Source organism: Pectinophora gossypiella, chromosome 10 (assembly GCF_024362695.1).
Source record: "Pectinophora gossypiella chromosome 10, ilPecGoss1.1, whole genome shotgun sequence".
NCBI lineage: Eukaryota > Metazoa > Arthropoda > Insecta > Lepidoptera > Gelechiidae > Pectinophora > Pectinophora gossypiella.
In genome coordinates, this window is record NC_065413.1 from 12,977,713 (window position 1) to 12,991,875 (window position 14,163).

General features: G+C 35.3%; 1 protein-coding gene across 1 annotated transcript; it reads right to left on the reverse strand.

Moving 5' to 3' along the window:
• Window positions 1-2,303: 2,303 nt before the first annotated feature.
• LOC126370134 (uncharacterized) lies at window positions 2,304-5,274 on the reverse strand. The gene is made up of 3 exons (XM_050014883.1): window positions 3,971-5,274; window positions 3,558-3,623; window positions 2,304-3,144 (listed from the first exon to the last, which is right to left on the reverse strand). The coding sequence occupies exons 1-3, from the start codon at window positions 4,180-4,182 to the stop codon at window positions 2,811-2,813; spliced, it is 612 nt and encodes a 203-aa protein (XP_049870840.1). The 5' UTR covers window positions 4,183-5,274; the 3' UTR covers window positions 2,304-2,810.
• Between the last annotated feature and the right edge of the window lie 8,889 nt (window positions 5,275-14,163).

Genomic DNA, 14,163 nt, shown 5'->3' on the forward strand with positions numbered 1-14,163 from the left:
TCTAAGCATTTTTTTAGATGTACGTAATGAATAACATAATTGTATTTATCATACAAATTAGGTATTAATTTTTTCGATTTTCCTCTGGGTGAAATAATTTTTTCAGGACAAAATGGAAAATCATTATGTTCATCATGTAAATGTGAAGGGTACGATAAGTCCACCTCAAGAATAAAACCATTTTCAGAGTCATCCATAATATTTAAAATATTCGACTCTAAAGTTTTTAATTCAGAATCGTTCACAAATCTGAAGTTTGAATGTGGTAATGTTTGGCACATACTGTATCCATATAAATTGTTACAGTCAAAGTAAACAATATATGAACTTGGGTGAGATGGATCAAATGTTTCCAGATATTTATGATTTGCTTTAACATGTCGTTTAGAACACATGCAAACGCCACCGCGTATACTTTGCTGTATCATACGGTAAATTTCTAAATCAGTTACAAGTTCTAAACGAACGCCTGTTTTAAGGAGCATTGCATCAAATGATAGACTCGGAGCCGTAAGATAGAATGCAGGATCGAGTTGGTAATATTGTTTACATGTAAGTCGGAAATTTTCATAGATATCTGTCAACAAAAGTACATCTGTTATCAAGTACAAATCAGTATATTCACCCATATTGGTTAATGAAAATTTTAACCACACTGATTGAGCGTGCTCATAATCCTCATCTGAGATCGGTTCATTGGTAAGAGAATTGTAAAAACAGTCTTTGGGAGGCAAACACTTTTCTTTATATCGTTCCCAGTTACACATATAATCGTAAGGGTATACGCCCTTTCGAGTAAGCAAATTAAAGTGTTTTTCATCGGGATAGTAAGATTTTAAGTATCTAAATTCATCGTTTTTTAAAGTCGGGGTTAGTTTTTCTAAGCTAGTTCCCAAAAACTTAAAGGAATCTACAAATCGTATCTGAAAGCTATCGGTATCGGATATAGACACAAATTTCGTGAAAGAAATATAATTTTCTTTGGTTTTAGGTATGACCTTGATGGGTCCAGGAACTTTAGCAAGCTCCTTAATAAAAAGATGACAGTCATAACCTGAAAGATTATGAAAGAAAACAGGTAAGAATTTGGGCACTTGAAAGTTCAAATTACATTGACTGTGAGCCGCACCGCGGTATTTACCAGTTATGTGACAATGGTCTCTAACTTTATCCATAACCAATAAACGCTCGCATATGTGACAAGTTTCGGCATTTTCAAAGTTTAACGCATCACTTTCTGTAAAAACCATAGGTACACTATTACTTAATACTGCGCTTATCCTTTTTGCATCGTTGCAAATTGAATCAACAAATTTGTCAACACAATCTTGTCCTCGGTACGATGTAATGTGATTATATCGTTCATCTACAGTACAAACAAGATGATAAGCAAAAGCTACGGGCACGTGCTGCTGATGAGTCACTGTGCTTGACTTGATAGGATCATTTTCACAAATCTCGTAGGGTACGAGCATTGACTCAAAATCTGCATAAACAACAAAAGGAACATTTTGTTTTCTGTTATAATTTTTGAACTCTATAAATGACCCTTTTGGGGGTAATTTAGTAGCTACACCTCCACAACTATGAGAACTTAACTGATCGGTCGAGTTGAAAAATAACAAACAATGTTCGCAAAAATACAATTTACCATGATGTTTAGAAATTTGACTTCTAACTAGTCGCGGTAAATCCTTGATTAAACAGTAATGTGACATATTACCTTCCTGTAGGTACAGTAGATGAATTACTTTTTTATTTAATGGTTCAGATTTGTAAAGAGGGCCGATAACTGTATTATTATCTTTTAAACCGTAAACAAAAATACATATTTGAGGGTTGTTAATTTCAAATTTAGCTATGTCTGAAAAAGTAACTGGAAACGATATATCCTCTACATTTAAAACGTCTTTGAAATTAGGATATGACGATACTCTATCAGGATGAGATTTAACTGGGTATAAAGCAGCTGTAACTGACCACAAAAAGCAAAAACTGTCTTCGTTTTTTATGTTTACACACGCTTTTCTGGCTTTGATTGGTGCAGGCAAATCAATGTGACCTGACCCTCTTAATGGTTGATATTTATTAATATTCAATTCTAAATGGGAATTATGTAAGAAGGTCCAACCACTATCACGTTCTTGAAATTCACATTTTTTTCTCATCAAACTAATTTTCACTTTGTTCATTAAACTATCAAAGTCATAATTTTTATAGAGAGTATAATTTTTAGTTCCAAAAGACTTTATTTCCTGAGAATCATTTTTTACTAAAAGAAAAACAGCAAAATGTTCAAAATTGAGTTTTATACAGTCATTTTCCTTGAGAGACAAATCAATTAATGTTTTGATTTTATTTTTTATATCATCAAGAAACCGATCTAAAGAATTATGACCATCCAAATCTGGTGATAATATTCTGTATGAAGCTATTCGGTTGCGAAATGCGGACTCAATTAATTCAATCCCGTCGCTAAAAGGAGAAATATTTTTATTTTTATGGTTAGTGCTTCGTAAATGCCCCATCCAATGAACACGATCTACAGAGACTTTACAAACTGTACAAAACACCATTTTTGATAAGTATACTTTAAATATACAAAGAAAATGCCTCGCCTTTCATACGCTAACGACATAAAATTGCAATATACACAATGAATGTATGATTTACAATTATAATTTCATAGGTATTTGGTTGAAAATTCAGTGGAAAAAAACTACTAAGTATCTTAAAGTGAAGTTATATCAATGAACAGCAGCAGTGAGAGAAAAGGTTGTAATAAGTACCTGAGTAGTAGGTACTTATTACTATTCACTTATGAAGACGGGCTCACAATCTTCAAATAAATTATGAATCCGCTGCATAAACGATTGCATTTTCTCCCACTGCGGAGTCCCCCGATCTAACTTTACTTTAAGAGTAACTTCAGCCTCTTTCCACCGCTGATCTGGTTTAGAGGCAACAGCTTTCTCGGTGTTATACACCCGGAACTCTATATAGTACTCGCCAGACTGGTTGACGAGCTCCCGGCGCACTCGACCGTTGGGGACGCGGCTGGTCAAATAAGTCTGCAGCACTGCAGACTTCGACGTCCCCGAAGTTGCTCCCGTCTCAAACCCGAAGAGTCCTCCAGGGCCAGTACTGGAAACCGAAAAATACGAATAAGTAATAATTTATATAGGTTTAAAGGAACAAAGGAATAGCTGCACAAACGTCTCCGTCACCTTATTTTGAACTATGTTCATCATAATGATATTGTTCGTAATGTGTATAATGAATTATGGAGTGTAATAAAGATATCTACACAATTATTGAACCAGCTGTCCGCCCCGGCGTCGCACGGGTGCTCGGGTGAACAAAATACATAGGTATACGAGTAGCCTATGTTCATCAGAAATAATGTAAGATTCTAATGGTGAAAGAATTTTTCAAATCGATCCAGTAAGTTTCGGAGTCCATTCGATCCAAATACACAATTTGACAATCAAATCTTTCCTATTTATAAAATTAATAATGTAGACAAAATATGTAGAAAATTAGGTTTTGTTACATACCTCGATGAATACGTTGCGGTCGCGCCTGCCTCGTCGTTGGCGCTCGAACGCGACTTCTTTTTAGAACTGTAACAATAATGTTTATATTGAAACGATGCAAGTGTTACCGCCGTGCGCTACGATTTCCAATTAGAACGCTCATTATACCCATTACATTATTTTTATATTACTTTTGTTACTATTAATCAAGATACATAACATAACATATAATTATGCATGTATGTCAAAAGGGTAGAGATAGGGGATATGTAAGTTGTATTTGCAAATAGCGTAAAATTATCTCGAATAAAATAAAAGTAAAGTGATAGATATTAAAGTACCTATTTAATATTCCAGTGATGGGCACGACTGTCTCACTATTAACTTCTCTCAAAAGCACACAAGATTAAAGATAATCATATTATTAATCTTACCTAGTAGGCGTTGGGGTCGACTCCGCCGGCTTCCTCTTGCTCGCAGGCTTCTTTTTCAACACTTTTAGCGCAGACGTAGGCGCCAGCGGCAGTTGGGAGTCCGAACCGGATGAATATTCGTAGTTAGACCTGAAAATTAAGAAATCGGTTAGGTACATGGTATTTAAAATGTTGTGTAAATTTATTATGTAAAAAACTCCAACATAATACATAAACTAAAAGTAAATGTAAATACTTACTAACATTTTAACAAACTTTCTTGAAGAAAAGCACTGAAGATGAAAATAACACGGATGAGGATACCACAATTGTGGACAATTGGGAATCGATCAAAGGAATGAGTAAAGTTTAATGATTTTTCCTATTTTATAGAAAAACAATACAAATCCGTGCAAAACTGAATTATGCAAAATAAAACCTTAAATGCAAGACAATAACGGATTATGCATTGCATATTTCAAATTTTTGCATTTTGGACGCGTAGTCATCGCTAAAATGCTTAGTTGCTATTCTCACGAACAAACGAGTTAGTCGCAACACTTTGTAAAATGATACACCGCATATTCATATTAATTAGGTATTTATTACACAGACGTAAACTTACACCTATTTCCGATGACGCAGTACGACGATGGCTCAGTGGTTAAGAGTTTGATGTTCAATGTAGGTATATGTTACAAGTTCGATTCTCTACATACATTTTTTTTCTGACTAAATTATGTACATTGAATATAAACGATAATCTTACGAAGAGGAATATCATGAATATACCTGCATACTGGTTGTGATGATTATGTAATCACGATCTAGTTGTACATTAGGTAGGTACCTAAGTTGTAATGAACAAGGAGTGCAACGTTTCAATACTGATATTTTAAATAATATTAACCTTATTTCAACCTGCTTTGAATCGAACAATAAGTCGAACGTTATAATCACCATCATCATTACAGTTGAACAAAAACATAACAATATTTGAGTAAACGCAAAGCATTGATTCTGCATGATGAATCAAAAGTGAAAACTTGTTCACCTTCTTCATAATGTATTGTAGGTAAACCTGTACCCTGCAATAAAAATAATTTATCAAGCGAAGTCAGTAACTGAAACTAGTTGTTTATTAAAAAGTTTCCCACGAGTCAGAGGATACCTGATTGATATAATATATGGTATAGTATAGCCCACATTCCTCAATGCATACGAGGCACAATCTGTGTAATGTGTAATGTAATTCAGTATAGATTTTTGCCTTGACCGGGCATGACAAGTGAGCTAGAGAGTGATTTTATTCTTTTTTAAATCGTTAAATTAATTGATCACACTATTAGGAAAAAGCTTCCGCTATGGGAATTATATCATGTAAGTCAAATTCATTATGTTATTACAATTTGCTGTCCTTGAATCTAATTACGACTCACGCCAATTTGGACAGAATTTCTGACACCCATGTGGTAATTTTTGGGTCACACATTGTATCGTCACTTTTATGTCTAATTCTAGAGATCGTTGAGCCAATCTGGCATTGAATGACAGAATCGAAGCTGTTCTTGAATTTAATGACGACTCGCGCCAATCTGGATAGAATTTCTAACACCCATGTGGTAATTTTTGGGTCACACATTGTATCGTCATTTTTATGTCTAATTCTAGAGATCGTTGAGCCAATATGGCATTGAATGACAGGACCGAAGCGGTTCTTGAATTTAATGACGACTCGCGCCAATCTGGATAGAATTTCTAACACCCATGTGGTAATTTTTGGGTCACACATTGTATCGTCACTTTTATGTCTAATTCTAGAGATCGTTGAGCCAATCTGGTATTGAATGACAGGTTCGAAGCTGATCTTGAATTCAATGACGACTCGCGCCAATCTGGATAGAATTTCTGACATCCTTGTGGTAATTTTTGGGTCACACATTGTATCGTCACTTTATATCATAATTCTAGAGATCGTTGAGCCAATCTGGTATTGAATGACAGGACCGAAGCTGTTCTTGAATTCAATGACGACTCGCGCCAATCTGGATAGAATTTCTGATATTTTCGTATGGTACTTTGTGGGTCTCAAATTATATTATCACTTTAAGTATATCATAATTCTAGAGATCGTTGAGCCAATCTGGTATTGAATGACAGGACCGAAGCTGTTCCTGAATTCAATGACGACTCGCGCCAATCTGGATAGAATTTCTGATATTTTCGTATGGCACTTTGTGAGTCTCAATTATATTATCACTTTATGTCATAATTCTAGAGTTCGTTGAGCCAATCTGGTATTAAATGACAGGACCGAAGCTGTTCTTGAATTCAATGACGACTCGCGCCAATCTGGATAGAATTTCTGATATTTTCGTATGGCACTTTGTGAGTCTCAATTATATTATCACTTTATGTCATAATTCTAGAGATCGTTGAGCCAATCTGGTATTAAATGACAGGACCGAAGCTGTTCTTGAATTCAATGACGACTCGCGCCAATCTGGATAGAATTTCTGATATTTTCGTATGGTACTTTGTGAGTCTCAAATTATATTATCACTTTATGTCATAATTCTGGAGATCGTTGAGCCAATCTGGTATTGGATGACAGGACAGCAAATTGTATAGAGACATGAAGCAATCTGCTAATGAATTTGACTTACAGGAAAAAACTTGATTCGAACACGGACAGACCAAAATAATTTTCTAAGTGATATTATACTTGTGATATTAAATACAGTGATATGAAATCCCATGATGACTCGAGCTATACTGGTGAGTGTTGTAGTTGCTAACCGATTGATCGTAATATTAAGAACCATCGATGTTATTGGGTATTTCTAGACCATCGAAGTGAAGGGATTCGCGAAAATGTTCTTGGGCATTCTAGACCATCGAAGTGAAGGGATCCGCGAGAGCGCGCGCGATAGCGCGTTGGCGCTCGAGCGATCCGACTGAACGAAGATGGTCTAGAATGCCCAATAACATTTTCGCGAATCCCTTCACTTCGATGGTCTAGAATGCCCAATAACATACTACTAATAAAAAACTATAAAGTAGTTTTTTTAAGGAAAAATAAAATGTGTTTTAAAAAACTAATTACATTTAGATCAAATCTAATGCAAAAAGTTTGATTCCGACGAGATGTAGAACGAAAACTTCACATGGACAGAATGCAGACATGGTATAGCACACCTTGGACACTTTATACAAAAAACCTCGTTATACACAGACGGTCCACATTGACGTTATCGTACACGCGCATCTATGTGTTAGACATTTGACGCCCATACGATTGAAGACTAAATAATGACCGAGGGGGTGAGGTAAACCTAGCTCATCGGAGCTGAGAGCGGGGAGTTGCCGTACTGTACGTACGTTATTCCTTATTCTAGATACAGTCTATTATTGGTCCAATAATTTGTTGTTATTACTAATGATAGTAAACGATCTAAACCATACTCTCTTGTCTTGACAGTAAGATGCGGGAAAAACCTCGTAAGCGTCTAATTATTATAATAGTAGTAATTAGAGTAGTAATTTATTCCCGCTAATAATAAAAGGATTTTTTTCTGGAAACGGATAATGTGTATCTACTCATCATCATTATCAGCCGCACGACGCCCACTGCTGGGCATAGGTCTCCCCAAGGATCTCCTCGACGATCGGTCCTGCGCTGCCCGCATCCAGCGGCTTCCCGCGACCTTCGTCAGATCGTGTCCCATAGTAAGCGGCCACGTCTCACTGCCGTAAGTCATCACTGGCAATATGCACTGGTCAAAGACTTTCGTCTTGAGACACTGAGTGTACCTACTAGTTGCCATTATCTATTTATGCGGGGTGTTAGTGACATCGTAACGAATACTGACGGGGATGAATCAGACCATGATGCTGAGTTAATATCAAATGGAATTTTCCGTCGCATTTTTTTTTAATTATTTTCAATTCTATGCGATGGTAAATTCCATTTGATATTCACTCAGAACAATGATCTGAATCATCCCCCTCAGTATTCGTTACGATGTCACTAACACAGTGGCGGATTTACTAATTTGCCGCCAGTAGGCTATTCAAATTTTGCCGCCCCTACTGACCTCTGAAATTCGATACTAATTATAGTCGAGTGCACAGCGCTACCAAAAACACGGCGCAAAGTTAGCAAAATATGTTCGGTTGAAGCCCGTACAGACGTAAGAATGTTCAGTATACTGTGCATTACTAAAATGTTATAACTCTTGTCACTTGTTTCTTTGTGTATAGGTATTACATCTATTATTTTACTTCTGTAAGACAAAAAAAAATTTGGGCCAAATTTGCCGCCCCCTAAAATCTGCCGCCCTAGGCTTCAGCCTACTCAGCCTACTGGTAAATCCGCCACTGCACTAACACCCCATAAAAGTACATACTATAGCCAGACAAGTACATATGGGTGTTAGTGACAAAGTAACAAATACTTAAGGATGACTCAGACCATGATTCTGAGTTGATATCAAGTGGATCTTCCAGTCGGAAAATTCATGATAATGTTATTGTTTGTTTAAATTATTATCAGTTCCATAGTTAAGCGACGGAAAATTTTACTTGATATCAAATTAAAATCATGTCCTGAATAATCCCTCAAGGTTTTCGTTACGATTTCACTAACAATTGTTCTTCTTTTAATTTCACAGATATATGTTGGGTGAAATAACAGAGAGGAAAGCCATTAATCAAGTTTCACGGCTATACTTTTTGTAAGTCGAGTAGTCGAGGATTCAAAACACGATGGGTTTGTTCAACACACAGTTACAAGGGGTGCCCTGCAGTGATATATACGATTAATGACGAAATGGTCAGAATCTCAAACAAACACAAACACTAATTGAACAGAACAATACGTATAAATCATCATTTATTTTATTTATTTATTTATTTATAAAAAGTTACATACAACATTACAGTGTAATCCAATGCGCTGTATGACGAGAAAAAAAGACAATATAAAAACTAATATAACACAAAAAATAAACAATGAATGAAAAAAGAAACAAAAAGAAAAATAAGACTATGAACATGAAAAACAATAAAAAAAAAAAAAAATTTAATTAACAAATCTTCTCGCAAAAAGCCAAACACTCTCTCCATACACTCCACCATCTGTCAGCGAACACATCACAATGTGGTGTTGATTCCAACATTGCGGAAAGGAGACGCAAAGCACGCATGAGAGGTGAATTCGCGTGAGACACAGTGCGCGCACGCGGCACAGCCAACAGCTGGTGGCTGCGTGCTCTCTTGTAATTGTCCGGAACGAACAGCCTACACGAGTGCTCCACCAGTTCAGGGCAATCAATACCGCCGCGAAGAATGCGACACACTGTGCTCATAAGTTCGCAGTTCCGCCTCGTCTCTAAGGAGTTGTGCCCGAGCATTCCCAATAAAAATTTTGTTGGGTACAAGAAGGGATAGTACCCATACTTTTTTCTATATAGGAATCGGAGAAAGGCTTTCTGTACCTTTTCCAGGAGAAGAATATAGGACTTCTCATGAGGGTTCCATATAGCAGAAGTTGATTCCAACTTACTCCTGACCAGGGCAGAGTAAATTAGGTTGATGACACGGGGATCATGAAAATCACGTGCATTACGCAACACAAAACCTAACCTGCGATAGCTGTCAGCCGCCACTTCGTTCATGTGGTCACGGAAAGTTAAGTTGTTATCAAATAGCACTCCCAAATCCTTCACCTTTTCAACACGTGTAAGCAGCTGTGAACCCAACATTACATACATACATGCATAGTTACATACAAAAACTCAGGGTAAGCAGATATGGAATTCCATTTGCCCTTTGAAAATAGTAAATATTTCTGTGAATAAAATATTCTGTGATGATTAAAATATTTAACTTATTATTATTTTTTATTTATGGCCTTTGGCGGCTCAATAATACCCCTGACACCAGGATTGATGGGGTCCATGCACCTCACTACCCACACGATAGAAGAAGAGATTAAAATATGACAAATAAATATTTTATCTCTTGAGTCTACTTTTTTTTATTAACAAATTTAAATTACAATACATAGTCTTCAGTTTCGTATATTTTTATTATTTACCGGCTTGGCGCCAGTGCTTCTCTATCTGCGTGCGCACTGCTAGTTCAACCAGAGATAATAGAAAAAGAAATATAATAATTACCCCGTATAAAAATAATAATAGTACTTTCCCATTATTTATCGTATCTTTTACGAATTCTTAGGCCAGGCGTGCACTACGAGTTTTTCGCCGCGCGGCTGATAAGGGCAGCGGCATAATGTCGCACTGTAATACTGCGCCGCTGCGGTAGCTCTGCTGTCAAGTGCGCACAATACAATTTTAAACTGTTTGGTACAGTATTACAGTGCGACATTATGCCGCTGTTTTTTTCTGCCGCGCGGTGAAAAACTCGTAGTGCGCGCCTGGCCTTATTCAACCATTTATAGTTCTGTACAGTCGAGGCTGGATTCCAGCCCGAATGTATGAAAAACAGCTACTAATCTACATAATAATAAAGTCCTTAACGATGTTTTAAAATTATATTTTTTTTTCATGTATTTTATATTTTTTTACAGATATATGCATGGTCCAATCTCGGAAGGGAAAACTATTGCTCAAGGTTGGCAATTATACATTTTATAACAAACTCACACGAGGATCTAAAACTTTGTGGTATTGTTCGACACATTTGAATAAAGGTTGTGCTGCAGTGGTACACATGATTGAAGATGAAATTGTCAAAATGTCAAACAATCACAGTCATACCCCAAATGCACTACAAAAAGTGCAATTTTTTTAATGTATTTTTTCGGAATCATTTATTTAGTTATAATAAGGAAAAACGTTTCACAATTTCTAACGCTGTTATAAATGTCATCACACAGTTCAGTTCTTGTTAAACACCAATGAGTTTAATTTATCTTGAGTGCAGTTTTCACTAACACAATTGGCTCGACCTTTATTGAGGGCGATACGGCTAATTATGTAATTATGTAAGAAATAGATTATATTATATTTAAATGTTCTCGAACAAAAATTGAGTTTTTGTGATATTTGCATGCAGTTTACACTATAAACTAAACTAAAATTGTTTTATGGTTCTTATGATATTGCGTTTCATTTGTGATATTATACATAATATTTTTAGGATTATACAATATTTTATGTTTGTAATCTGTAATGAACAGATTTGTATTTTTTTTTGTATTTTGTATTACAGTTTTGTTTTGTGCAAAAATATACTGAGATTATATCAATACCTATATAAAAGAATCGACTTATTTCTTGCCTGGAAACGTAGAATCTCTTGTAAAATGTATTTAATGTAATTATACTATTTTTTAATGTTTGTACTCTTTCACAGAGATATGTATAGTTCAATCACAGAGAGGCAACCCGTTACTCAAGGTTGGCAAGCATACATATTATAAGAAAGTAACAACAGGATTTAAAACCCGATGGATTTGTTCAACACATAAGGGCTGCAATGCTGTGGTGCACACGGTAGGCGACGAAATTGTGAAAATAGCAAACATTCATAACCATTAAGTTCTAATGTCCTGACACCAAGGTTTACGAGGTCGGTAACAACCCAGATTATGAAAGAAGTTCTAATGACCTTGAACTGTAACCAAACTGCAAAGTGTCCCAGCTGCAATTTCTCAGCGGTTCTGTAATAAAAAAGTGTTATGGTTTATCTCCATTTTATAAGTAAATAGTACAGATGTTCACTTAAAATCATCGTCAGATTAGGTAAGTCGATGATAATGATGATATTTGTAAACATTTTTTTTTATATTCATAACCATTTATTTTTTTAAAGACATGCGACCTAGTAGCTCTGCTAAAAAATATTTAAATAATTTTTCATATTTTTTTTATTGTAATCTTTCACAGAAATATGTATAGTGCAATCTAAGAGAGGGAATCCGTTGATCAAGGTCAGCAACTATACGTTTTGCAAAAAAAAGACAATGGGGTCCTTAATCCGATGGGTGTGTTCGACACATAACAATAAGGGATGTTGTGCAACGATACAAACAGTCGATGAAGAGATTGTCAAAATGTCAAACTTTCATAATCATTAAAAAATTAAAAATAAATCAACAAATTCTTTTTTTTTTTGTTATCTTGTATTTTATGAATTTATTCTAACTAGTATACCTAATAATTTATGTGTAAATAAATACTGTGCTTTCCTACATGTGATTTTATGTATGCACTATGCGAGGTTAGTTGGAAGAAATCTCTAATAATAATAATAAATAATATAGATATAATATATATAAACAAAAAAAGTTTTATTACAAATATTAATTGTTTCTTTTAAACAACAATTTGATTGCTTTAAACAACAAAGACAATAAAAATAAAACACACAACGAAAAATAATTATTTATTTTTTAATAATTTCTGAAATAGAAATGTAGTTTTACTCATATTAGGTACCATTAATTATTTATAACTTTACTTCGTTTGGATTTTGGCTTTATATTTTAACACACAGATATAAAGATTATAAGATAATATAGCAATAATCTGGAACCGTCGAATTTCTTATTCATCATCATCAATTTAAGAGCCACGCTCTTGTCGGTGTAGCATTTCACCATACTACTGGGTATTGAATGTGTTTATTATAAGAAAGTTTTCATCTTCCACAGGTGTATGTGTGGTTCAATCTTCGAGAGGGAATCCAATGCTCGTGGCTGGAAAGTATAAATTTTACAAGAAAATCACAATAGGGCTTCGAACCCGATGGGTCTGTTCACATCACAATAAGGGATGCACTGCATTGATACATACGATTAAAGATGAAATTGTCAAAATTATAAAACATCATAATCATTAATCTATAAATAGAAATAAATAGATAGATAGATAGAATCTTTATTTAGGTTTAAGACGTTACATAAATCATAAATAAACATCATTTCCGTCGGTATTATTTTGTTCCCTTTAACTTAGTACATTTGCCGTGTATAGTACTAACTACTTGGTCGGATTTATTTTTCTTATACCCCTGCGGCACAGGCTAGGCAGGGACTTTCTCAATCACATACATAGCTTTACTTTCTATATATATTTCTATTCTGCCTGCAATAGGGCCCTACGCGGTGCACTCTTTCATTCTGTTCCTCTATTACCGTACCAGTTCTCACTTTTATGCCTCTCGCACTTTCATTCATCGTCTTTCATTCTTTACATACCTACTTCCTACTCTACATTTATTTTTTGGGGATGGACACAGGGGGATTCTTTTTATTTCATCGATGTTGTGCGTTTTTATTCCATTACAAAGTAATCTTAATTTACGTCTTCCTTGCTAACAGTTGCTAATCATGCTCTAACTTAACTCTAGTTGCTTAAATCTGTTTATCTTTACAGTTTGGCTATTATATGTATATAATATACTATATAGTCAATTTTGCTTCAACTATTTACTATTATTACCAACCTACTGTTACGTTATTATGTTATTATTTACTATTATTTCAACTATTTTTATTTATTATTTTTTATTTTGACTAAAGTTACATTTTTTCTTACGTAACTAACAAAACAAAGACTATAGAGAACCGGAGAGGAAATATGATTGGCCACCTGATACGACACGATTCATTTATAACAAACATTATAGAAGGAAAAATTGAAGGGAGGAAGGGGTAGACCTAGGATAACATTTATAAAACAAATAAAAGAGAAGGTGCAGGTCGTGTCGTATCGGGAGGTGAAGGTTTTGGCGGGAAGAAGAGAGGAATGGCGAATACCCTACCGACAAGAGCGCAGCTCTTAAATAGAGAGAGAGAAAACTAACAAAAGCTTCACTGTATAAATATTTCGCGCAATAGAAAAACACGGCTGTTTCAATAAAAGTTCATTCAAATGCCATCATCACCTCCCTAGCGTTAAGCCGCTTCTCACGGGGTCCATTTACTTAACCTGTAGATTTGATGAATGTTATAATGTTATAGTTTATTCGTCTGGTTAGTTTGTCTTTTATTAGGGAACTTGGGAAGCGTCTGCGGGAAAAGGGGCAAGACCCTCGCTCCGGTTCATTTCTGGTTCAGCGTATCTCTCTGGCAATTCAGCGTGGGAATGCTGCCAGTTTGATGGGTACGTTTGAGCCAGGAATGATCCGGGCGGGCTATTCGAATAATGACCAAGCTTGTTGCTGATTTCGGTTTGTATTTT

Bases quoted from the DNA above. Each gene is read 5' to 3' on its own strand.
- LOC126370134 (XM_050014883.1), bottom strand. From the start codon at position 4,182: ATGTATTATGTTGGAGTTTTTTACATAATAAATTTACACAACATTTTA. The intron at 3,624-3,970 runs GTAAGATTAATA...TTATTGTTACAG, and splicing joins TCGACCCCAACGCCTACTAG to TTCTAAAAAGAAGTCGCGTT. The intron at 3,145-3,557 runs GTATGTAACAAA...TTCGGTTTCCAG, and splicing joins ACCGCAACGTATTCATCGAG to TACTGGCCCTGGAGGACTCT.